This window comes from Pteropus alecto, unplaced genomic scaffold (genome assembly GCF_000325575.1).
Source record: "Pteropus alecto unplaced genomic scaffold, ASM32557v1 scaffold103, whole genome shotgun sequence".
Taxonomy (NCBI): Eukaryota; Metazoa; Chordata; class Mammalia; order Chiroptera; family Pteropodidae; genus Pteropus; species Pteropus alecto.
The window spans coordinates 4,857,160-4,884,643 of NW_006436288.1; the positions used below are offsets into that span (position 1 = coordinate 4,857,160).

The following is a 27,484-nucleotide window of genomic DNA, read 5'->3' on the forward strand; positions in this document are numbered from 1 at the left end:
CCAAAGAATGATAAATTACCAAAATAGAGGGGAGTCTGATCTAACTCAGTTCTACCCATCCCTTGAGACTCTGGACAACTAGTACCCCATCCATGAAAACATCTCAGATTATTTTAGTACTAACTAATTTTTTCTTTCTATAATTCTACAGGATATCTATTTTCTTATGCTATACTTAATTTATTACTCAATTACAGATTGTCTAGTATATCACCTTAATTAATATACTTCTTGGTTAATTTCTCCCAAGTAAAACGGGACATATTCCTATTTCTCCATTTCCAAAAATATCTGAATATGAAACAAGCTCTATTCCCCTTAAAATATATTTAGAATTTTAATTTAACAGAAAATATAATTTAAACACCAAACATTCACTATATAAAAGGCATATAATAATGACTAACATTTAATACAGTACTTCTTATGCATCAGGCCCTGTTCTAAGTCCTTGCAATACAGTAACTTATTTAATCACTATAACATGCCTGTGAGGTAATATCATTCTTATCTACATTTTTAAATTAGGAAATGGAGACCCCAGAGAGGTTAAGTGATTTACCAAAAGATACAGCCCACAAGGAAGAGAGCCAAGATTTGAATCCTGGGTGTCATGCTTCAGAGTGTGGGGTCTTAACCTCTACCCTGTGTGCTGAAAACCACCTCTTACACGCAGGCTGCAGGAGATGTGCTGCTTCATAATTCAGACCATAGTTTTCTCATGGTTCATCAGAGCCCACATTGGCTGCAGTTCAACCAACACAGATTCTACACCTTTTTGCAGGCAGTAATCCTGATTTCCTGAATATCCCAAGCCTTGGTGAAGGACAGAAGGCCTTTCTCAGAACTATTATCTTTGTGCCACCACCAGGTGTCCCCAGGGTGTTCGATTCAAGATTTGCTATAATTCTGATCTAGGAAACCCCCATGGGATAATTTGACTAATGACTCCAAGGCAGTCACCTTCCATCCTTTTTCTGTTTTGGTCCACTGCTAGATAGATGCTTTGAAACTCTCTCTATATGTCCCCTTTTTCCTCAGAGAAATCTCTCATGAGACTCACTCTCCCTTTAACTTCCAAAAGCTTTCTCAGTTAGTATATTTTATCTTAAAATCTCAATTACATACCTTTATTTTTAGATATGATTTAATTTCTTTTTGGTGTGTCTTTCCAACGGATCTCTAAGTTCTTCAGTCAGTGTGTACATATCAAGTGTTGAGAATCTTTTCTATTACACATGCCATCCAGTACTATGAAGAACCTGCTATTGAGGTTCAAGAAAGCTCAATTGATTGTGACCATGATTCTTTACCATTTAAAAAAAGTTACTTAAGATCTCACCATTATTTAGATATTTTAAATTTTTAAAATTTCTTTAGTTGATACTCACACGTGTATAGAGTGAATTTATCAAAGTAGCTTGGTTAATTTTTAAAAAATGGAGCTTTACATAATTCAAAAAACGTTAAAAATTATGTGCACTTGTTTACTTTTCTGTGTAATATTACCTTAAGCTGTGTTCACTGACCTCACATGAATTTCTAAACTTAAGGAGAAACTTGAATTGTAGACAGTGTACATAATTTACAGAAAGGAACCAAGTTCTGCAATGGATCTAGCATTGGTCTTGGTGCTTCAATGAGGGTCATTAACTCCATGTACTTATGAGAGCTTCTGTCTGTTTAAACTCCTCGTTCTCTTTGTTCTGATAACCTAAAAGTGTTTTATGCCACTGTTTATTCTGACATCACTAAAACACAATTAAAAATAAGACAAGAAAATCCACCCTTCCCCACCCACCACCAAGCACACAGATCTGAGTCATGAATGAGGACTAAGCCATCTGAGACACAGCATGGGTAGCTACCTGAAGTGCCTTAGTCTGAATGCTACAATATTAGCATTAAGAGGCTGCCTTTCTTGACGCTGCTTGAGGCTTGAAAGAAAGAAATTGTTTTTCCCTCCTCTCCAAGGGAGTACTCTACATATGAACAAAACAGGATCCTACCCAACTCCTGGGTATTCACATTCTGGGTTAAGAACTGATTATAAGAGTTTCAAAGGATGCTGTACTCTGTGTGGCATTAAAAATTGTATCACAATTAATGACACTTAGAGAAAAATGAAAATAAAATTGTTTGCCGGCCACAAAGGTTTTTCACATCATTGCCAACTCCCCTCTCTGCTTCCCTTACTTTTTTATACTCCCTTTTCAGCTGAGTGCTGTTGAATAGAATCAAGAAAGGATCATGACTCAGTCCCTGCAAACCAATACTCTCATATAATATCTCTGCTGGGCCCACTGCTAGGCAACAAAGGCAACCATCCATTAAAATGCTGTCCAAACGGGTTATTTCAAAATTTTCAATCACTCTCAAACCTCAGATTAACTGTCTTTTGAAATAGATGACCTATTTCACAGTCCAGACTGAGATCATTAAACATAAACTTCCCTGCCTACCTCTACTCTCACATATAGATTGTGCTTTTGACTTCACGCATTCCCTCCCCCAAAAATGTGAGAGGAATTTTTCCAAGTATTCCCAGTATTTCATCTGGACCGCCATGCAGGAGTTTTGCTTTAGTAAATATAAAACCTCTTGTTCTTCAAACGAAATTGAAGGTAGCTTGAAGCTAAACAAAACTCTAAACCTCAAAAAGCAAACAGTTTGCATTCATGAGGTGTTTTGGTCTCAAGAATCAGATATTCCATCTGATATCCTTGGGGAAAAGGATATACATGGATGGAAACTGTAACTTAACAAACCCTAGCAACCAATAGAGTCTGGCTAGTTTCTAATGGAAACAGAAACCTTCTGCTCTGCTTATCTCTGCCTATCATGTTCTACTACTCTTTGTCCGTTGACCAGTATTCTCTAGTATGAATTCCATTTATAACTCATTGACTTAACTAGTTGCCTTTGTCCCTATTGGACATGGTCCTTCATAAAAAGCCACCATGGATTCTGTTGCCCATTCTTACTCCTATCATGATCTACCCCTTCACAAAGAACAACCTAGAGCTTCTTCTCTAACCTGTGAGCTTTAGAAAAACAGTCTTGGTTATGAAGGGCCATTGGGCAGAGCAGACACAATGACTGTCCTAACAAGTAGAACTGTGAAGCCAGTAGAAACGTTGATGATACGTTGATGACACATAGAAAGAATGTTCCAGGACTCCACATCACAGACACAGGAGTCAGAGCCCCTGAACCACCTAGCGTGTGCAGACACAATGCCAGAAAGTCCCAATGTTCCTCTTATTCTTCCTTCTTATTTCTCATGGTTACAGGTGAGATAAGACTCTTTATGCTCAAATGTCTCAAAACACAGTTCAATGGCTTTCTATCCAGTTTCTTTTCATAACTGAGAAAGAGAGTATGGGACATGGATCCGGACCCCTAAGTTTCATTATCATTAAATTTTCGTGATGCTTTTTTAGTACTTTGCAAAATTGTCATGTCATAGATTGCTGTAATTCCACAAAAAAAGGGTCAAAGTTTTTTCCCCTTAACTTAACCATAAATACCTACAGAAAAAAAAAAGGTCACAAGAAAAAAATACAAAAACAGAACCTAGAGGAATTAACAATTATGATGTCCAACTTTCCCTAAACTAGGAAAGCAAACTTAAAGGGAAATATAAACTGGTTTCATTTTTCATTGTGAAAGTCTCCCATTTCAAAAATTTAATTATGAAAACTAACCTGAACTAAATTTACTTTATAAAGTACTTTTATTAACTGCAGGTATAACAGCTTTTACAATGCTGTACTTCCTAAATTTGATGGCCCAGCCACACATGCTATGATATTTGGTTTGATAGCTTTGTTGCTGTTCTAAATTTCTGCAATAGGAGAGTCTCTGTTTTTAAATTATGTTACACTGAGAATTCACTCAATTTGCCTAATATCAAGTCAGGATACACCTTAGCTATTAGCTTAAAAAGAAAATATTCTGAACTCTTCGAGAGACTATCAGTCTAAAGGTTAAAGGCATTTGAAAAGTTTAATGTACCCACCAAGAGTACCAGAAATCACTAGTTTAAAAAGATAAATAGTCCAGATGGCGCTGTTTCACAGCAACTGTTATCTCTACAACAGCTATGTGCAGCAGTCAATCCTCACTGGTAATCCTGACCCTGTGCATTGCATAAAATTGCTATATTCCAGGGATTTAGTGAGCAACTAGACTAAAATAATTTACTATTTTTAAATCTGGTTTTTGTATTTTAAAGATTTTTATTACCTTAATTATAGCACCATTTATCACTATTGATTTTTCTATGTTATTGCATGGTAAGATTTATTTTCTTGCTGTGCATAAAATTTCATGTTAAAATCATCAATAAAATAAGCTGGCTTTGGGAAGGGAGGGTGGGAACCTGGAATATCATGTCACTGGTACATTAGTTGTACATAATAAGGCCAACCCATCAACCTTTCCTTAGTTTCTTTATTTCATTTGCTCTAATTTGGCAATTTTTGTAACGAGAATTTTTGTAAGAATTTCTTATTCATAGTTAAGGCCATGGAGCCTGGAATTCCTGTTTGTATGCAGAGTTACATGCCTGTGATGACATTTACATAAGACTTGCTGACCTTGTAGATGAATTCTGAAGACTGAAAACTTCAACTGAGTAATCAGCAAAGTTTGGGGTTTTTTAAAACCATGTTCTAAACTATGAAGCAGGAGAAAAGAAAAAAAAAATGAAAGAAAAATTCTAAAGTTGCCTCTTACTCTAATCTTTATCTAATATCTCTCTTGTAGGATTTCAAGAGAGTTTATCACATTTTGGTTTTCACAGAACCATAAACTACATTTGTTTTCCCTTGTATTCTTCTATGTGTAGTTTGCTACCTTTAGGACCCTTACATATCCATTTCTTTGCTTAACAGGTAGCAATCTTTCTGAAATAATATTTGCATATTATTCTATTTCCAATGACTTTTCATATGTTACCTCATTTGAGCCTATCAACAATCCTGAGAGATGGCTTAGTTTAGTCATCAATATGTTTTATAGATGAAATGATTGAGTCTCCTAAAGGCTAAATGACTTTCTTGAGATCACAGGCAGAACTAATAAGTGAGTTCAGAATAGAACAAAATTGATTTCTGGTATAATGGGTTCTCTTCCCTGAATCCTAAGCAAACTCAGAAGGGAAAAAAACCTGCATATGAAATTCCTAATGCTCTGATAATCTCAGATAAATAGAGATGCTTTTTAACTTTAGCGTCTTCAGATTACTTGATAGAACATGGTAATAGCTATGTTTATAGCTGTGCTTCTCAAATTAGGGTTCTATGCCATCAAAACCACAAAGATTAACATAAAATATCCTTTTTTAGTATCTATTGTATTTCTTTTAAACTTTTTATTTTAACCTTTTGTTAAAATATGAAACTTAAATTTTTGTGTTCATATATGTATTCATATACTCTACATACATGTGCACCCAAAATCATCTATTGCTCTCGTTTCCATGACAGAAAATCTTGAATTTTTTAAAATAAAACTTCATTGAACTGTTTTTTTAAAAAAATAGTAAACCCAGAATGCGTCATCAATGATTATCCATTGAGTTCATTTTGGAGTAGTAATGTTTTGGTTAAAAAAATATGGGTTTGAGTACTTATTGGTCCTGTATAATGTTGGGAAGAAAGAAATTCCTCTACCCTCAAGGTTCTTTCAGTTGTTCTAATAATCAAATAAACATAAAATAGATTAGTGAGAGAAAATAACCAAATGTAATTACATACATATGTATGGGAAGCCCACATATTTGGAGAGTCAGAGACCCCACATGAAAGGTTCAGAGAAAGGGAAATTGAGGTATATATTGCATTCTGAGCTAAGGATGAAGTAATGTACCTTGGGACTTCAGATGGTAATTGCAGGGAGAGCACAGGTTCAGTAATTATTAGTTTTCCCTACCTTATAGATAGATAAAAAGTCATTTTTGGTTTTAAGTCTTATCGTGGGCCAGGCTCCTAATTTAAATTATTCTAGTTTAGGTGGGGAGCAGAAGTTTCTCTTGAGCCCATAGAGGCTCAGTTGCCTTTAGCTCACAATAATCCACATACTACTGAGGTACATCTTGGGGTGGCTCATTCTGAACCCCTACAACAAATTTTTGACAAAATAAGAATTATCTTCATAGCATGCTTTAAAGGCTTAAATATGAAGAAGTACTAGTCACATATTTCAAAGATTATAAACTCAACATTAAACTATTATTTTTCATCATAGAAAAAAGAAATTATGACAAAGTTATATTAATTCATTGTTCTCTCTGAATGCTTAAGAATAACTAACAGAGGTGGATACTCAATAACACCAATACAAATTTAAAAAGTAATGTTTTTATTACACATGACAAAATCACTGCAATGAAAATGAAGTTTGAGAGTTAGATGAAGAAATTTGTTCTTGGGGAATGAGTAACTTCTATTAATGTATGATAAAATTATAGTGTCAGTGTTAAAATAAGAACATTCTTATGCAAATTCCTTCACAGAAAAGGTCTCCTGAGCAATATTTTCCTGATACTATTAAAGAGACTGACCAGTAAAACAAGTATTTCGTCAAACTGCACAATGATACAAACAACTTTGGCCATTGAAATACGCTCTTGTTAAAATTTCCATCAAATGTTGCCTGAGAACCTTCGTTCAACAGGCATCCTATAGCAATTTAGGCATCTCTCCTTAATGGTTATTCTGACGTGGCTCAAGAAGCAATGAAAAACTTTTGCCTTTTGTAGTCACATATTAATATAAATGTGAGTTTTAAAATATTATAGTATTTTATCTGAGAAAAACGAAATCTGCTTAGATGCTGAACCTGACATGGAAAATCAGATCTCCAGGATTCAACTCAATTTTCTGAGACCAAGCAACTCAATTACCCATTTACATAAACATAGCTAAGGAAATCTGTTAGTAGCAATTGTTTCTGATGATAAGCAATTTAAAATATTTATACCATGTAAAAAATGTATATGTTATGAAGTCGAATAGAATTTGTATACATTTTTAACCTAGGACCTAAGGCTTAAGAAATTTTATGCATACTGTAGGCCCCTTTCGACCTGGCCACAAGAATTACCATAAATTTTCTTCTGCCCAAGCATTATTTCTATGTAAAAATTAAAGGATCATTGTCTAAGTGTCTTTGTTCCACCTGGGAATTCCACACTAAATCTATCAGCTTATTTCTTTTTTAAAACAAAGTTGAAAGACTATTTATCATAAATAGTCCACAATGAGAGCAAAGACTTTGGAGTCAGATAAATTTTCGGTTACTACTTTCTGGATGATGTCACCCTTAGTATGCATTCTAACTTTCTTGGTCTTTCTTATTTATTGATAAAATAATTTTACTGCTTTCCTCTAAGGATGAAAAGATTAACATAAGGCATTTAGTGCAGTGCTTGCCAAAGGATATATATATACTCCCTCACGGCAGGAATCCGATTTCTCTTCTTTACCTCTATGTCCCAGGATATAGAATTGTGCCTAGCAAGAAGTTAGAAGTAATTATCAAGGCTGCCCAGATGTTTCTCTTATGAAATTTAAGAACTGGACCTTCCAGCTACTGCTTTGGACCTGTAATATAAGAATGCTCCAAAGCATAATACTGCTGATGCTGCAGAATAAACCAAAGAGCTGCCACTTGGATAAATCAGAGCCTCACAGAGACCTAAAATCTACTGCTCTGGGAGCACCAGTCCTAAGTTTAGTCATATTAAAGCACTATTTGTTTTGTCCTGTTAATCTGCCACCTGAGAGATGGGAGATGTATTTAGGTGAAAGTCTGCCTTGAAACTATAGGCTTATCATAAAAGTTTATTCTTCATCTCCATTATTCTTACATTTTAACTGTTGGGCAATTTATAAGAATAAGGCATGAACATAGTTGAAACTTTTGTGAGGTTCACAGTCCTATCTTCATGAGAAGTGAATACATGCTGTCACCCTAGAGCTTTCAACCCTAACACATAAAATATGTTCAGTAAATATGTGCTGAATGAATGAATGAATGAATGGGTATCCATAAGTCATGATTAGTGGTATCCTCCTATTATTATCTTCATGTCTTTAATGACTGATGAGGAAAGAAATTAATGTTTTACGCTGTACTATAAATTCAAAGAACATCTTTAGAAATAATGTACACTGTGGAAAAGAATAGTGATCAGAGTAATACTTTAACTTTCTTAGCAAATTTTGGCCTAGATTGATGTATAATAATGGAAAAATTTGGAATGTATTCAAAAAAGTCTAATACCAGAACAAGATTAATGGGTTTGAAGTTTTATAAAATTGAGGGGGAAATTATTAAACATTATTGAACTACATTGTTAACCTTGAAGACATGGCACATTAGTTGTAAGGAAGGCATTGCAACTTTGATAGAAGCCAACCCAGAAAAGTAGTGCCTGATTACATTCAGCATCCATTTCTCTTGGAAAATTTTAGAAAGCTCAGAATAGAAAGAAATTTAGATAATCATACTTTTAAAAGTAAAAAGTTGCAAGCATTCTTATCAATGTCAGGCAAAAAATAATGCTTGCTGTATTAATAATCAAGCTCTATATTTAAGCTTTGCTATGTTTTTATTTTCCAAATGAATAAGACAACAAATAAAACAATCCCAGAGAATGAAAAAAATTTTGGAATAACAAGTGTTTAGTAAAATAAATGGTTACAAGATAAACATTTGAGACTCAGTAGTGAAAAAATTAAAGGGGAAACATTTTATGATTACTTAAATAGATATTAAAAATGCAGTTAATAAAATTTAGAATCTCTCATTTTTAAAACCTCTCTACAAATAGAAAAGATATCTTTAACCTATAGCTAAAAGCCTACAGAAAATATACTTAATGGTAAAATATTGAAAGTGTTTCCTTTGTGATCAAGAACAAACCTTGCTATCACCACCTACATTTAACACTGAACTGGACATTTTAGCTGTCAAAGGGTGACAAAAACTCCATCATTATTTGCAGATTACATAACATGACTGTTTGTATAAATTTCAAAAGATTATACAAATATATTGTGAGAATTACTTAGTTAAAATAAAATTTAGGAAAAGATAGCATTTATAATTTGCCATATAAAAATATGCTCAACTGAGGAATAAATCCAACAAAATAATATGTAAAACTTCCACAGAAAAAAATTCTAAAATCAAAGAGATATAAAACAAGACCTAAGTGGAGAAATACACCATGTTCATCGATTGCATGTCTCAATACTGTAGCGATGTTAATTCTCCCCAAATTGATTTATGGTTTCAATGCAATATGATTCAAAATCCTTACATATTTATTTTATGTAGGGATGAACTCGATAAGCTGATTCTAAAATATGTTTGGGAGGTCAAAGGCCCTAGAATCATGAAAAAACACCTGAAGAACAAGATAAAAGAACTTCTAGATTTCAAAACTTATTATAAAGTTATAGCTATTGAAGGAACTGTAGTATTGACATGAAGACATCGCAAGCATGAATCTACAGTAGCTGAGCAAGGCTGTTGAAGAAAGGACATTGTGGACATCATTCATTCATAGAGTCACCAAGTGCCAGAGCTGACTCAGTGAGCACTTAGCACACAGTACTGACACAGAGGTAGACAGATAAGAAGGATGAAGGGAAACTTTCACATTTTACTTAATATAATTCTGTGTTGCTTAAATTATATATTATAAAAAGTCAAGTTTTTTAATGTCCCTAAATTTCTTCCATAAAACCAAAAGAATGAATAGGTAGCAAAACTCCAAAACTATAAAATGTACAACAAAACTAGGAAACAAGGTAGTCTGAAGAACCCTAAAATATAAGCAGGTAGGAGCAAACCATTTAGTTACAAGACCTGTGTATCAACATCTTATGGGAAGAAACTTAAGGAAGCAACAAGTCATCTGACTGACCTGAAAACAAGACTCCAAAGAGGTAACAGGTACTCAGTGAAAAGCTGAGCAGGGCAATTTGAGAACAGCAGCTGAAACCGGGAGGAATTTTTACACTCTCATATACTGGGAAGGGTTAAGAATCTGTGGCAAATCTGAAAAGCTTTAAAAGGTCTATGAACTCTCAAAGGTAACTGGAGCCCCCTTCCAGGAAACAGTCTCACATTGAAGAGAAACCACAAGAAGTATAATCCAAACTAAGAGTGAAGGAAAATAAAAATCCAGGAAAAAAAATGGGAGTGAAGAGAGAAGCAAAGGAAATAGATCTCAGGAAGTATGAAATAATGATTTTTATCATCTTGTGATAGCAATAGAAAAGGGAGCTTTGGACAGTTGAAAATCCTCTGCTCCTTTCTGAAAGTTCAGGAATGCTAATTATATATTAAAATGAGCAAACAAAATGGATCATGTTTGAATGTTACACAAAATCATAATTAAAAAAAGAGAAATAAGATGAAAAATAAAATCCTTACAATGATAGCATACCAGAAAGACACTCCCAACAAAGAGATAAACTATATCCTTATATTTCAAATTAAGCTAAAAGAAATTAAGAAAATGATGAAGATATGAGAACTATGGAGCTCAAAATTTTAAAAAACTCAGGAATAAGGTGATTGAGCCCAAGAAAAAATTATAAATAATAGAAAATAATAATTTTAAAAACAGTAAACTAGAAAGAACATAGAGGTAAACACAACAGTACAACACGATGCTTCAAGAGAAAAAGATGAAAAAGGAAGACTTTTAAAATAAAAGAAATAAAGTAAGGCAATGAAGATCCAGCATATATATAAAGAGAGCCCCTGAAAAAAGAAAGCCAAAATAATATCTTAAAGTAGTATCAAAACTAAATTGTATATTTAGTGTTTTAATAAATACTAACATTGCAATTTAAGAAGTTCCTTGAAAAATCAAGACCTGAAATTACATATTGAAAGCACATTGCATATTCAAAAAAAATACCAAGAATAACCAACTTGAAACATATTTTAGAAAAACTATTGGACTTGAAGAAAAAGAAACTTTCTCTAAGAATTTTATAAGGGAAAGAAGTTCAGTAGGTCATTAGAGTTTTGGACAGTAATCCTTTATGCTAGAAGAAAATAGAATAATATTTTTATGGCACTCAAAAAAGAAAAAGTGAGCCAAGAACATTGTATCTAGCCAAATGGACTTCTAAAGTATAAAAGCTGCAGACAAATTACTGTCAATATCCAGAACTCAGAAACTTACTTCCTTTAGTACTTCCTGAGGAATTTACGAGAATTAGCTTCAGATAATCAAAATGACTGGAGAGCTGTGGACACTGGGACTGTTAGAGAGTTTAAGATTTAATGATTGTTAGAACAGAGACTACACTGCATATATAGAATAGATACTATACAATGTAGATACAATAGCTCTTTAAAAATGAAAGTAGAATAGAAAGCACAAATGAAAAGTAGAATAAGCATACTTTTTGCTTTATAATATTAACTGGGATAAAAGGACAACACCGCAAATTATACTGGAGAAGAAGGTACAATGAGGATAAAGGGTATTATATATAAGATATTTGTTATACCATTAGAATACAATTGCAAACCTTCTTAAGTACAATTTTTAAAAAACTTTAAAATCAGAGAAATACCATGACAAACCAAAAAAAGACCATAGAGTGAAAAGCATTTCATATAAAATACTTGTATATTAGATATAGTATTATAGTATAAAACATTTGAAAAACAGTTAAAAGAGGAACACAAATACATACAAGAATAAAAATTAAAAATAAAACAATAAAAGTTAAACCATAATTTTTTTAAATGTTTAAATATAAGGAGAAGGAAGGAACAACATACAGTGTATAGGAATAGATGCTGGGCTTCTTGAAATACATATTTGTTGTAGAGTTAACTTCAAGCATTTTGAAACTATTTTAAATAATTATAAACAAAAATTAAACTTCAAAAATATCATCCCTAAAAATAGAAAACAAATCTAAAAGAAGTCAAAATAGAATACTGCAATAACAGTCTTATATTTCACCATGAAAGTTTATTTTATATTTGCTAACGACTCAAAATGTAAACTTGAAGTTCATAAAAATAACATTTAGTAGCACGGCTCCAAATAAACATCCATGGTTCTTGACTTCTTCCTCCTCATCTAACAAACACGAGGAGATAAATCATAGATGAGTCAATTCGCGGAAATGTAACTCATTATCTTTTCTTTTTCATTTCTCTAGGAAAATAAAGGAAAGTCTGGAGTGTTTCCCTGTTAAACTGAATAACTTGATCCACACACTTGCACAAATGACAGCCATAAGTCCTGCCAAATCTACTTCGCAAAACTTTTCCCAGGAATCCTGTATGCTGAGTGCAAGCAAGTCAATTCAAAGAGCGACAATTTTAGGGTTCAGCAAGAAAACTAGTAATGTAAGTCTCAAGTCGGTCATCTTGATTTAAATAGTATTTGACTTCATCTCAGACTCCCCTTCACTATGCTACAACTCCTTTCTGATACCATAATTTTTGTTTTTACTATGTAAATGAAAAATCAGTTACAGTTTGAGCATAAGTACCACTAAAGAGGACATTCTGAGGAGAAATCATAACAACCAAAGCTATCAGAAGAGAACCATCAAAGAGAACATTCCCTTCCTGTGGAAGAATATAAATCAAGAGCTAATTAAGGTGTCTACAAGAAAAGAATAGCAGAAATTAGGCAGTGTTCCCACCACATAAGGTTATGATACCTTTATGTAATATGTTTATAGGTAATTTTGCCATTACAAATTACATCTCTTAGCTTTCCTGATGATTTTTTTTTTTTTTTGCAGATTCTTGCTTTGTTTAGTTTAAATAAAATCAGATTTCAGAATATATCACAGGTTGATATTGCTGTCTTTTGATTTTTGCCTATTTATTTTCTGCAGCTATATCTAATCCAGGTGATGCACAGTAACGGCGAAACAAGCTTGACAGAAAAATCATTTGATCAGTTTTCAAAACTTCACAGCCAACTTCAGAAGCAGTTTGCATCACTGACTCTTCCAGAGTAAGGCACTGTCCTCCACAGTGTTTGCCTTCAGTACTTGTCCTTGAACATAAGGAAAAATTATGGTTATGGGATTTTCTATTTGTGGGCAACACAGCAGTCTGACTCCAATGCCATTGAACCGATCCCCGCAGAGAATCTGTATTGCTCTCAGAGTAAAGAACTTTTTGTCTCATAAAACAGAACAAGGTTTACAATTTTCTGTTTGCTTCTGGCCACTGATTTTGTAGACAGAAAAATTCAGAACAGATTTCATTTTTTCATCAGTTATCAAGAAAATTGTTGTGTTTGCCTGTTTTAAAATTTAATCTTTTTAGTTTTTTCCATAAAAGTAAAATTGAAATTGAAAATGCAGAACTAAATTGCATAGATCTACTCTTTCAACAAACAATTGCAATAAAAACTCTAATATATTTATTTGCTGTACCTCCCAAAATTAAATTCCTTAACATCACTTAGTATATTAGTAAAATTTAAAAATCAGCTCACTTTTGTTGTCATTAATTACTAACTTTAATTTGGATTTTCTAAATATAATTTGTTGTTATTCTCATTTTGAAGAAATCTTTTCTTTTAATTTTTTTTAGCAACAATTATTTTGTTTATTTTTAGTTTATTGGGGGTAACATTGGTTAATACAATCATATAATATTCAGGTGTACATTATAATTTGACATCTATATATTCTATTGTGTGATTACCACCCAGAGTTTAGTTTCCTTCAACTACCATATATTTGATCCCCTTTACCCACTTCACCCTCCTCCAACCCCCCCTATATTTGACCCCCTTTACTCTGTCTACCTCTTCCATCCTCCCCCATCCCCTACACTCTGGTAACTACTAGTCCAGAAAATCTCTTCTTTCATTTATGTTATAATGGAAAAAATATTAAATGCAAGCAAACTAAAAAATAATAAAAATAACTTCTGGTAAAGCCTAAAATTTATCACTTAGAACTAGCCAAATTTAGTTCTAGGTCATAGATTTCGGTATATAACAAAAGCGTATCTTCACTTTAAAAGGGTGAATTTCCAGAAATTAAGATATTGGCACCAATATGTGCATATTGATAAACCAAATGTCATTTTGTCTGCACTGAGATTTTTGTTAAGTAAATGGTCCTTTAACGATGTGAAAGTCTATACATGACCTGACATACTTTGTACATACAGATTTTTACTAGGCTTTCAGGGTTTAATCAATTTCCAAAATATAAAGCTAAGTATATATATCAGTCGATAGAGGGATATTGTGCAATATTGAAAACTGACTAGTTCACATTCATGAAAAACTATACTTGCAGATGTCACAGAAATTTTGAAATACAGATTCTTTAAGCATCAGGAAGTCGACAAATTTAGAGAAAGAACATGTTCAGGAAATTGGAAGGAACAGAGTGTCACTATAGAAACTCTTAAAGGTAATATCAGTTTTAAGCATTATCAAGAAAAAATATATGATAGAATACTGAGAAAGAATAAATGTTAGCAAAAAAAATTCAGATTGGCTGCATATATTGAATTAATCATCGGTGGCTGCCATCATACCCCACTAATAAATGATTTAGAAGTATGTTAATCCTTGTTAAATAGCTGTCCTTTTTTGTTTCAAGAACATCTCTGTTGTACACTTTTATCTCTCCAATACATATTGATAACTTGCAAAACCTTAAAAGTGTTAATAAACTCTGTAATATGCCTCTTCTCAATTTTCAGTTTAGATAAGATTGTTCTTTGCTCAACATCTACTGCCTGGTAGTGGTGCCTAAATTGATTTTAAAACTATTTAAGCAATGTGCGGGGAGAGGAACATTTAGTCCTATGTGCCCCAAACGATATTTGTATGCTAACAGTTCCAAAGAAGCTAAGGCTTACAGCAATGCATGTAAAGGAAGAATGAGGGCAAGATTTCCTCTGACTCCTGAATTTACTAAGAGAAACCCTATGAAAGTTAACTAAACCTGATCTGGAAAGTATAATCAGAAAGTTAGAATAATGAAGAATAAAATTCAAATCACAACATATAAAAGTGATCTTCACATCTGACTATTTGTAGCTCTGGATACCTTCCAAGAGTACAGAGGCATGAAAATCTTCCTCAGAATTAATGGTCTTCTGTTTTATATAAAATATCAACATTTTATTTTAGCAAAGGAAAATTCATCCACAGATACACAAATTAGTATTTAAAACCAGCCCAATCCATCTATGTATCAAATGCATGTCTATGTTTTGATTCCTTGTGTATTGTCCTAATTTTCATGACAACTAAATCTGGATAAAAATGTTTAATACTTTAAGCCTTAGAACTGCAAGAGACTTTTAAAATAAAAGAATTATTTTAATACACAAACATATTACTTGGGACTTCCCTGAGATTTCCAACAGGAAGCAGTGGATGGCATGGCTCACAGCTGTCACATACTTTTGTGTGTTTGTTGACAGCGCTTCACTATGCCCCATGCTCCTTTCCTAGAGAAAAGGTCTATATCCAAGAAGCAGAAGTATGAAGGAGTCAGAGCAAGACTGCAGTCAGAGGAAGTGCCAGGCAGTTCCTAAAATGATATATTTAAACAGCAAAATGCATTGCCAAATGCTAACCATTAACGGGTCACCCACCTAATAATTGGTCTTAATAATGTCTAACCCATCAAGATATATCATCAGATAGTACAGAGGAATTTCTCCAGGTCGGACTCCTGGAGAAAGTGATACTTTGTTCGAAAAGACTCAGACCAGAGGGAAGTATACGTCACTTTATAGACTGTTTAATTCAGTTAGCGTAGAAATGTCTCCAGTGAACCCAGAAGAAACGATAAAATCTGACCTTTTTGAAAACATGAATTATTAACTTCAGAAAGTATTTATTATCACTCACATGTATTTAAGGAACAAAATGTGTGGTCTGCCATAAATACAGTAAAAAGGAACATATATATTAATTTAGTATGTTAGATTAAATTAGTATTAATTAGTGATAGTTAAAATAACACAAGTGACCACAGCCATGTTAATACAATTCTCATGATTAATCATGTGTTCTGTTTTGTTTTCTAAATGTTTTCATTGGTCCTGCCTTCTAATGCAACTATAACTTCATAAACAATCTGAGATGCAGAGGCCAATTTTCAAATTAATGAATGCACACTTTTTTCTTTTTAAACAGGTTTCCTCATTGGTGGCACTTACCTTTTACAAATTCAGATCACAAAAGATTCAGAGATCTAAATCATTACATGGAACAGATATTGAATGGATCATACGAAGTTGCAAATGTATGTTATGCTTTTATATTTTTGCATAAAATGTAACTTATTACTGGAAATATTTTATTATATTTTATGATAACATTCTTTTTTGTTCTACAGTCAATTAACAAATATGCATGTCCAATATTTGTAAAATCTCTGAACAGGAAACTAGACCAGCAAAAAAGGTATAGCACTTTAGTCTCAACTAATTTATGAAAAATGGACTATCAATGCTGCTAGGTGCCCTGGTGTTTTAGAGAACTAAGAATTACTTCTGACTGTGAAGGTAAGAAGATTTCAGGGAGAAGAGAACATCTGAGCTGGGTCTTTAATACCAGGTAGGATTTAAAAGAGTTGTCCTAAAAAAGTGTTTTGAGTAGAATCAAACAATATAGTTAAGGTAATGACTGGGAAATAAAAGCGGGTGGGGGGATCATATTAGATTCTGTTGTTGCTGTGAAAAATTGCCACCAATTTGGTAGTTTAAAACAATAAAATCTATTTTATTTCCATTCTGAAGGTCAGAAATCCAAAAATAGGTTTTATGGGACTAAACTCAAGGTGTTAGTGAACTGGTTCTTTCTGCAGACACCAGAGAAAAGATCCATTCCCTTGGCTTTTCAGCTGCTAGAGGCTTCCTGCATTTCCTGGCTTGTAACCTACCCAGAAATGGCACAGGCTGATCTCTGCTTCTGTCATCACATCTCTAACTCTGACCCTCCTTGTGATTACATTAGGCCCACCTAGATAATCTAGGATAATCTCACCATTTCAAAATTCTTAATTTAACTTTATCTGCAAAGCCTCTTTTGCCATGTAAGGTAACATATCCACAGGTTCTGGGGAACAGGGTGTTGACATCTTTGGAGAGCCATTATGCTATCATAGGGAGATAGGGAAAAGTTCAAGGATACAATTCAGTTAGATCTCAGCATTCTTGTGAGGAAGCTGTGAGAGGAAGGTTAAAGCCAACGAGAAGGTCAGGGCCAGGTTGTTGAGCATTAAAGCTAAGCCTTAGAGAGTATTGAACTAAAAACAATAAGAAGAATAACAATGTCCCTCACCATTTTGGGAGGTTCTGGCCCTTTTTATTAGACTGGGACTATGTTCCTTTTTATGTTGTAGCCTTTTAAACTATAAAATGTAACATGTATCCAGAAAAAATATGCAAAAGAAAATTGGACAGTTCAAGGATTATTGATGATGGAAATACCCATGTGACAATGCATAGTTTCAAATGTGTGAAAATTCTTCGCTACCCTCCCTTCAATAAGAGAGCTTATGTCCCCCATCTTGAACCCAAGAGGACCTTTGTGATTTTCTCATTAAATAGAATTTGATGGAAGTGACGCTTCATGGCTTCCAAGTTAGGTTAGAAAAGGCCATGCGGTTTCTTTCAAGTTTTCTTGTGATATTCACTATAGGAGCCTACCAAGTGGGAGAACAACACAGAGATCAAATAGAGAGATGTCCAAGAAACAGAGCCGTTCTGGTGCCCAGCTGAGCTTCCAGCCTGCAGCCAGCATCAGCCTCATGGGCTTGTGAGTGAATGACTCCAGCCCCAACCACCAAATGACTGCCACTAGTTAGAGACCCCAAGTAAAAACACCATAGGTGAGCTCAGTCAAACCCCAGAACTGAGAGACAATAATAAAATGACTATTGTTTAAACTAACAAGACAGCGATAGACCTCTAAACTGCCTGTATTTTCATTGTTGTATAGTATTCTATTATATGAATGTATCACAATTCATTCGTAGATTCCTCTCTACATAGATATGTGGAATGTTTCCAAGTCGGGATTATTACAAATAATGCTTGTATGGACATTGTTTTACATGTATGTCTCCTAATGCACACATGTTGGTTATATACCTAGAAGTAGAATTTCTAGATTCTAGGATATGCTTAATGTTCAATATTTATAGGTAATGACCAATTTAATCTCCCACTTGCAATGAGTAAGTGGTCCAATTTTCCACAACCTTGTCTACACTTGGTATTGTCTGTGTTTTTAATTTAGGCCTTTCTGGTGACTGTGCATCTCATTTTGTTTTTAATTTGTATTTTCCTAACTATTAATGAGCTCGAACACCTTTTCATATGTTGTTTGGTCAGTTGGATATCTCTTTGGTGAAGTGCCAGTTCATGTATCTTGCCTTTTTTCTGTTAATTACTTGATTTCTTTTATTCATTTATAGTATTTCTTCATATATTCTGGATAGAAGTCCTTCATTAGTTAAATATGCTGTAATAATTTTCTTCTACTCTGTGTCTTGTCCCTTCATTCTCTTTATTATGTCTTCTGGTGAACAGAAACTCTTAATTTTAATGTAGTCGTAAAATGTATTGGTATTTTCCTATATGATCAGAAGAACATACTCTACCTCTATGTCATAAGCACAGGTTCCTATATTATTTTCTAGAAGTCTGTTGTCTTTTTCTTTCACATTTAAACCTACAACCTATCTGAAATAGACTTTAGTGCATGGTGTGAGATAAAAATCATCTGATATTTTTCCAATGTAGATTTTGAATTGTTCCAACACTATTTAAAGATTTCCCTTTCTTCGCAGTCCTGCAGTGCCACCTTTGTAAGAATTTAAGTATTTATCTAAGTATGTGTCTACCTCAGGGCCGTATATTCTACACCAATGATCTCTTTGTCTACCCTGTGCCAACAGTCTTAATTACTATAGCTTTATAATAAATCTTGATATCTAGCAGAGTAAGTCCTGCTATTTCATCCTATGCTTAAATAGTATTTTGGCTCTTCTTGAACTTTTGCATTTCCGTGTAAATTTTTAAATTATCTTATTAACTCCATGCAAAAACCTACTGGGATTTTAGTTGAAACTGCATCCTAATATCTTTGAATACATTATCATGTACCTATTTAAATCTTTTTTTAAAATCTCAATAATAGATTGATAGAGGTCTTAAAAATATTTTGTTATACTAGATATCTCACATTACCTTTTTAAAATTGCTTTTCTACTTATTCATCAATATTTAGATACAACTGATTTTGTATCTAATATTATATATTGACATTATACCCAACAACCTTACTAACTTTACATTTAATTCTAATAATTTATCTGTATTGTTTTTCGAATTTTCCACTTACAATCATATTGTCTACAAATAACAAGTTTTATTTTTTCTTTCCATAATTATATATTATATTTCTTTTGCTATTTTTTACTCTCCAGGACCTCCAATATATATTGAATTGAAGAGGCAATGATGGACATGCTTGTGTTATTCTGCCACCTAATATTTAGAAGTATCTAGTATTTCTTCATTAAGTATGTAGGCTTTTGTAGGTATCTTTATTATTTTAAGAAAGTTTCTTTCTATTCCCAGTAGTTATTACAATAAAAATAAAGTTCAGTTTATCAAATGTTTTTTTCTGAATCTATTGGGCTGATCGACTATCAACCAGAATCAATAGTTTTTCTCCTTTATTCTGTTAATGTGGTGAATTACATTGATAGATTTTCTCATTTTAAAGAAAATTATTAGGATAAACATCACATGGTCGTGACATATTATTCTTCTTATGAATTGCTGGATTTGATTTAACATATTTTTCAGCATTTGTTTTCAGCTTTGTTTATAATAGGGACTGGCCTGAAGTTTTTCTGTTATAATGTCCTTACCAGGTTGCAGAATCAAGAACATACTGGCCTCATAATGCTATTAGTTATTAAAAAAACCTTGCTTTTTTTCCCCTGCTCTTTAGAAGAGTTTAAAGTGGTTTTATTTGTTTAATTTGTAAAGCTATGTAGGTCTAGAGATTTAATTTATTTAAGAGTTATAGAGAAATTCACATTTTCTATTTTTTCTTGGGTCTATTAAATTATAGTTCTCTAGGAATTTTTGCTAATTTATTGGCATAGAGTTATTTACAGTATTCTCTCACAATCTTTTTAACATTTGTAGGCTCTCAGATATATATTCTTCCATTTTCCACATATGTGATTTTGTCATCAGTCTTATCATGGGATTATGAATTTTACTAATCTTTGCAAAGAATGAGATGGAATATTTATTGACCCTCTCTATTGTATTACTTTTCTTTTTCATTTTTTAATGTTTATTATTTCCTTTCTTCTGCTTCTTTTGGTTATATTTTGCCCTTCTATTTATAACATCTTCAGATAGTTAGTTAACTTGCTTATTTTCAACCTACGGATTCGGCCTCCAATATAGTAGATACTCAAGTATCTTATTATATTACTGATTTTTAGCAAATATGGACTCAAGAACATTGTGCTACAATATTATTTCCAGGTTAACAGACTCTCAGCTGGAGATGCTAATTTTGTGTCAAAGGACAAGTGCCTGAGCACTTAAGGAGATATACTTAACTCGATTCCGAGTGAGACAGAGAAGGCATCCCAGATAGTATGGCATTCAAGTTGTTATTAAAGAGCAAATAGGAGTTAGTAAATAGAAACTGGGGGACAGGATGCAAGGACAAAGCATCCACTACGGTTACATGCTTTCCTTCAGTAGCTTAAACAACTCAGTAACTATATGCATTCAATTTTTACTCAAATGTAGCACAGTTACGAACTCATCAATACTAAGTAAATATTGTTAAATGAATAATAACAGAATCATTAGCATATATTAACCTATAGGATTTATGCTGTTTTTAAAACCTAAGAGATTGAAAGGTTGCAACGGAAAAGTATTTAGCCATGATCTCTTATTTATTATTATATCTTACCAGTTTTATCTTTTAAAAAAATTAACTCATGCTTCCAAAACATAATTTATTTATATATACATTTTATCCATGAACTACTAAGCAAATAAGTAATAAAGGTTTTAAAAGTCATAGGGAAAAAAAACAAAAAATTGGAAGAAATTTAAATTATGTCATAAAATAAATATTAATTTAATTTTGATATTTTTCCTCACTCTAGTGTATAGTCCCACATGAACCCCATGCCAGAGACCTCTGGCTTGATAGAAAATGATCTTAAGAGTCCTGCTAGCTGCCAGCTCAGAGACAGGCTCTACTGGTTACCTAGTCCCAAGCCCAGGAGCACTGCCCGGCCATATTCATAAAGGATGATCAAGTCAACTTAATTTATTTCATTGAGTTTAAGCTTTCTTTGCATATTCAAGAATATAAAATATTGACACGTTGATATTCTTTACTAATTCTGACATTCTCTGAAGGTCATGTCCATTCACTTATACTATATTCAAGGGCCACGTGAGTATGGCAGTTGTCCATGAAGGAGAAAGTTGAGGGAATGGTGGATAGGATTATCATCTTTGCATGCCAAGGGTTGCCTTACTGATTATACTAAAGCTCTCTTAAACATACTTTTTCAGGTAAATTGACAAACTATCTAGTAACCATTAAAGCATCAAGCTTTGGCCTATTTAGGTAGAGGCAAGTAAGTGCAAAGTGGAGAGGCTTCTGATTGCTGGTCCTAGTGTGACTAGGATGAATATTGAGATATGTCTTTATATGGTAGCAGGTCATCAATAGGGAACTCCTAAACATATCTATCCACAAGATGGATTCAAGTGTTAGCAGATTACTGTTATGAGAGGGGAAAGCAAAGGAGTCAGGTATATACAGGTAGAGAAGACTTGCAAAGGTGTAATTTAGTACAGCAAGGTTTAATGAATATCATTGCCCATCATAGTCACTGCTGCATAGAGACAGATGAACAAAACCACCAGACATGTTGCTCACAGTTTTCATCATATTCACATTTCCTAATGTGCTAAATTAAAGTACTACTGTAAAGGTCCCAAGAAAAGATGTTTTTGTTTTGTGTCATTTTAATATCTATTGGTCAGTAATTAGAGAAAAGAAGGCTGAAGAAATGTCAGACACTATATTATTTTTATCTTGGTCTAAGATTTGAGTGGGAAAAAAATAGAGAGAGGAGGATAAACAAGAAACATTTATATCATTCAACATGAGATACTATTGTAAAATTACAGATGCTAGAAATGTTCTCAATGAGAATATGTCAGCCATCTTCTAATACTGAACTTCCAAGGAGGAAATCCTATTTTGTCCCAGAGTATTTTTACACAAAATATAGCTGGTATTATAAGTGTACTTCCTTGTACAGTAACATCTTACTAATTAATTTAATTGAATTGTACAGAATGAGTATTTAGAGAACAACAATGAGATGTAAAACCTATATCTCATTTCTCAGTTGTCCTTTCTATAGTACAAAATAAAGCAGTGCTATATTAGCAAAAGTCAAATCAACAATGATTAAATGTTTGCACAGGCATATTAGCTGTTTCAGAATAACTTTGAAGATTTTAAAAAGTATGTTCTGAGGTCCCATCCTTAGAGATGGTGGTTCTACAGATAGAAGGTGATATCCAGGTATCTGTGTTCCTTTTTAAGAACCCAAGTGATTCAGATGCCTGACCAAGTTTAGGAAATTCTACTCTAGAAAGTAGAAAGCTGAATCAGACGCAGATGCTCCCCTGAAGAGATAAATTCTTTGCCAATATTCTACGTTAATATGTGCCGGTGGCCTCATAAAAACTTTAATAACTTACTACATTTGGGTTTTTCTTTTCCTTATTCCTAAGGAATGTAATGGATTTTGATACAATACTCGTTACACAGATTATATGGAGACAGACATAAATGTACACCATAATTGTACACTATCCCAATATCTCTTCTAATTGATTGCAAGCATCAGTTTAGAAACCCTAGTCTCGTATTTACCTAGCTTCTGTTTGTTTCGTTTTACTCTCTTCTCTCAAACTGATAGAACTTTCTTTTTTTTCTTTCAATGTTTGCAGTTTCATTCTACAAGGAAATTATAGTATGATAACAAGAAATCCTTTTGCTTCTTTAAATTCTGCTCTGTTATGATGGAATTCTGCTATGAATTGAATAAGATCTGTATAAAGAGCAATATGAACATGTAATAACAGCTATAGTAAATGATTGCAGTACCTAAACAAATTGTACCCCCATTTGAGTTTAGCTGAGATATACAAACAACAGGTGTTTTTCAAAATTTTAAAGCCATATTAACTGTGATTTTTCAGCCCTTCTCGGTATTGTTGCTCATTTCTACAAGTCTCTTAAAAGAAAAAATGATTTCGCTTAAGGTTTAAGCAAAGATTTTTTTTTAAGCAAAAATCAAATGTCAAAATAAATCCAAATGGGTAAATCCTATCTTAATAGTGAACATATGTTTCTTGTTCCCTGCTTGCTAAACCCAGATGTTAATTACTACATTTGTCACTACATTGCTCTTTTCTTATTTGGAGCTGATTGAAATTATGTTGCAGGCAGGATAAATGTCATATGTGTATCATCAGTAAAACCAAGATTATTTTTCAGAGTCTGGTAAAATGTTGATGACATTTTAGAAGGGGAATTATAAAAGATTCTTCAGAAGTTCACTATTCTTCACAGTGTCATTCTTCCATGTAACTCCAATACGAATATAATGGGTTGAGCTACATTATAGACTGGACATTCTGACAAGCTACTTCATGAAAAGGCAATAAAATACAATTACCGTTCAACTTTGATTTAAAACTCTTATGGGAATTCATTTTTAAATTCACATTTTTACAGCACTTCATGGTGTTTGATAGATTAAGCTTACTGTTTTAACTCACTAAAATTAAATCTTGCAGCCAATTCTAGATGTTGGCTGGCCCGTTAATAAATGGGAATTTTTAATGTATTATTTTAAAGAAAGAAAAAATTGATCTCAGTGTTACATCACTTCTGATCGTTATAAGCACTTTAACTCTCTGTGGCCTTTGAGAACATAACATGCTCAAATGATGTAGGAAAAACACTTAGGTTTTCAACAAATTTAATTGATCGACTCTTTCAAAAAAAATCAATGATTTTAAATTACAAATGACTTCATAATATAAATGGTAAACAAAACATTAATAAGAGTTCTGAACTTACCAAAATAAGCTGATACAGATTTTAATTTAAAATTGCTCAATAGGTTTTTTAATTTGCTCTTTATTGAATGCATTTTTAATTTAAAAATACATTATTAGATATTAAAAATCTCATATTAGTTAGGCAAATATCTAACCTGACAAAGAAAATATATATATATGTATGTATATATAACCTCATGCAGCATTTAATATAGCCTAATGCATTTACCTGGACTATTGATATCAATGACCAATAACTTTAATGTCTCCACGACAAATCCCAACCATTTATTAATTTATTCACCAACTATATAATGTTCTACATAAAAAGAATGGTTCAAATATTTAACAACCATTAGGGCAAAAGCACTAACCAATCAGGATCTACCTTTATGGCCATACAAACTTGCATTGATTGAATATTTGCTGTGTTAGAGAAAACTGTAGGAGGACCATTATGGAGCAGGGGCAATCAGTAGTTTGGATCTAAATGCACTAAGTGTGCATTGTCTATGAGACTTCTAAGTAGAGATGTCAAAAGAAAAGTTGAATGTCTTGAGTTGAGGGGACAAAAGGGGATGAAAATATAAATACCTGTAGTTGTCAGCAAATAATTGTTTTTCAAAGCCATGAGACTAGATGAGATTACTTAGAGTGAAAATGTAAATATAAAAAAAAGAAGTCTGAGGACTAAATCCTACAGCACATCAATTGTAAAGTTTGAGAAGACAGAAGAAAATCAACAAAGGACACAGAAGGAGCACGCTGTTGGAAACCAGAGAATATAATGCCTGGAATCCAAGAGAAGAAATGATTTCAAAGAAGAAGAAATGATCAGCTGTTTCAAATGTTACTAATGGCTCAAAATTTAAGAAGCGACTACTGAATTTAGCAAAATGGGTATCATTGGTTAATTTACCAAGAACAGTTTGATGGGAGTGTTAGGGGGAAAAATCAATTAGGATGAGTTCAAAAAAGAATATGGGGAGAGATATTTAGGATAGAAAGTAGAAAACAATCCTTATAGAAGCTTTGCTCTAAGGGTGAACAGGAAAAAAATAGTGTGCAGGGAAATGTAGGTCAAGAATTTTGTTTATTGAAGTAGATTATATCATATTTGTATGCTGGTGGGAAGATCCATTGAAGAAACAAAACTTGATGATGCAAGGAGAAATGAGAACTTCACCAGAGACCAGAGTGATGACCTTGAGTAATGAAGAGAGCATGAGATCTAGTGCTAAAATCAGTCTCAAATTATAACACAGACAGTCCACCCGTATAACAGAAGAAAGTGTAGAAGTGAGGTAAGATGACAGCTGTGTTGGTAAAAGCTTATAAAAATTATTTCATTTGTGTTTTTGCCCCATCAACAAGACCAACCTTGAGCATACTGAAAGAAAGGGAAACTGTGTTGGCATTTTGAGTAAGGATAAGGTATTAAATAGTCTTGTGGGTGAGTAGAAGAATAAATAGACTAGCGATAAGTGTAAAATTGCCAGAAAATCCCGAACACCAACTTGAGGGTAGTGGGCATGAGATAACAGCAAGACCAATAAGCATGGTTGAGTTTTTATCTCCAGCAGTATTCAGCAGGCCTTTTATAGCTGCAGAGTTGGCAGAGAGTAACCAGAGTTGGGTATTTTGCCAAGTGAATAATAAAATAAAAGGAGAGAGGGCCAAAGGAGTTGAAAGGAATATGCAAAGGAGTTATTATTTCAACCATGGGATCCGAATTGGCCAAAGAAGGACTTGAGAATATGAAAGGGGTTGGGGCCAGCGAAAAAGTCTTCAAGTAAACAGATGGTTTGAGTTTTATAACTAGAAGGCATGAGCTGGAATGGGGAGAGATGGTAGTTTTAGACTGGGAGGTTAGAAATCAATATAATGGAAAGGCTTCAGTCACGGGTCAAGACAAAATCAAGGGAACAGGAGTGAGTGGCTGAGTAGAATGAAGAACAGGAGCATTGGACAAGAAAAGAGTTTGAAAATAAAGAATCTACCATAAGGAAGGATGGTTTGTATGAATATTACAATAACAGTAAGTTATGATGAGTATTAGTAGAGAAAATGACAGTGTTCCGAAGTATAAAATGTTCAAGAAATGAATGCCAATGACCTAGAAATCAATAGACAAGTGCAACAACCAGGTCAGGACATATGATATTCAAAGCGAGACTTTTATAAAGGGAGAAAGAGCGAAGGTTAAAAGAGCAAAGAGATGCAAGGATATCTACACCACCACCAGGACAAGGATTATAAAGGGAATGAGAAAGACAGCAAAACTACTATTTTAGAGACTTAAAAAGAAAGCAGAATGGACGGCTCAGAAAATACAATATGTTGAGCATATGAGGAATTTTGCTGATGATATTCTCCAAGAATGGCTGCTGTTCATTCTTTCTTCCACAACGCTGCCCTGTCATCTTTCCCCCCCCCCAAAAAAAAAAAAAATCCGATCATGATGTTTTCTGCTTAAAATTCATCAATCACAGTAGCTTTAAACTTATGCAGTAGACTAGCAATCCCTTGGACGGGGTCTCTGGTCCATGGCCTGTTAGGAACCGTGCCACACAGAGGACGTGGGTGGCAGGTGAGCAAGTGAGCGAACTTCATCTGCATTTGCATCAGCTCCCCAAACTAGCATCACCGCCTCAGCTCCGCCTCAGATCATCGGGCATTAAATTCTCATAAGAGCACTGGTCCCTGGTGCCAACAAGGTTGGGGACCATTGCTCTAGAACTCCTATGAAGCCCTCTCTAGCCACATCTCCTATCTGTCCCTCATATTCCCTCATGCCTTGCATGCCATGGGCAATGATAAAACAAGTGGGCCCGGGCTTACTGACCACACCCTATCAGTCTTTTTTTTTGTAGTAATTTCAATTAGTCAACCACTTGTGCTAACTGGTGTTCAGTTTTCTCATTTTTAGAGTAAAGTAGTTACATTCATTTTTTTTTTCCTCTGGGAAACTATGACAATTTGAAGAATTAAGCAGAAAAGCAACATTCTTCATAATGTAAGAATCTCCTACATATTTCAGGACATGATAAGTGACCTTGCCCACTAATTGCCAACTTTACCGTTCAGTCATTGAGACAACCAAAAGTACACCCACACATTTTCTAAACACCTCATACTGTAAGGTAGCTAGATAAAATGTAGGCTGCCCAGTTATATTTGAATTTGAGATAAAAAAATAATTTTCTATATGTTTTAAATATTGCATGGACATCCTCTGTTATTTGCTATAACTGGCACCCTTACATAT

At 33.5% G+C, this 27,484-nt stretch overlaps 1 protein-coding gene across 1 annotated transcript in view; it reads left to right on the forward strand.

The window, feature by feature from the left end:
- Positions 1-27,484, forward strand: part of PIK3C2G (phosphatidylinositol-4-phosphate 3-kinase catalytic subunit type 2 gamma) — a 269,937-nt gene that overhangs the window by 190,571 nt on the left and 51,882 nt on the right. The window contains 3 exon segments of the mRNA XM_025047424.1: positions 12,216-12,405; positions 12,906-13,027; positions 16,196-16,304. Coding sequence (XP_024903192.1) covers positions 12,216-12,405; positions 12,906-13,027; positions 16,196-16,304 — 421 coding nt within the window.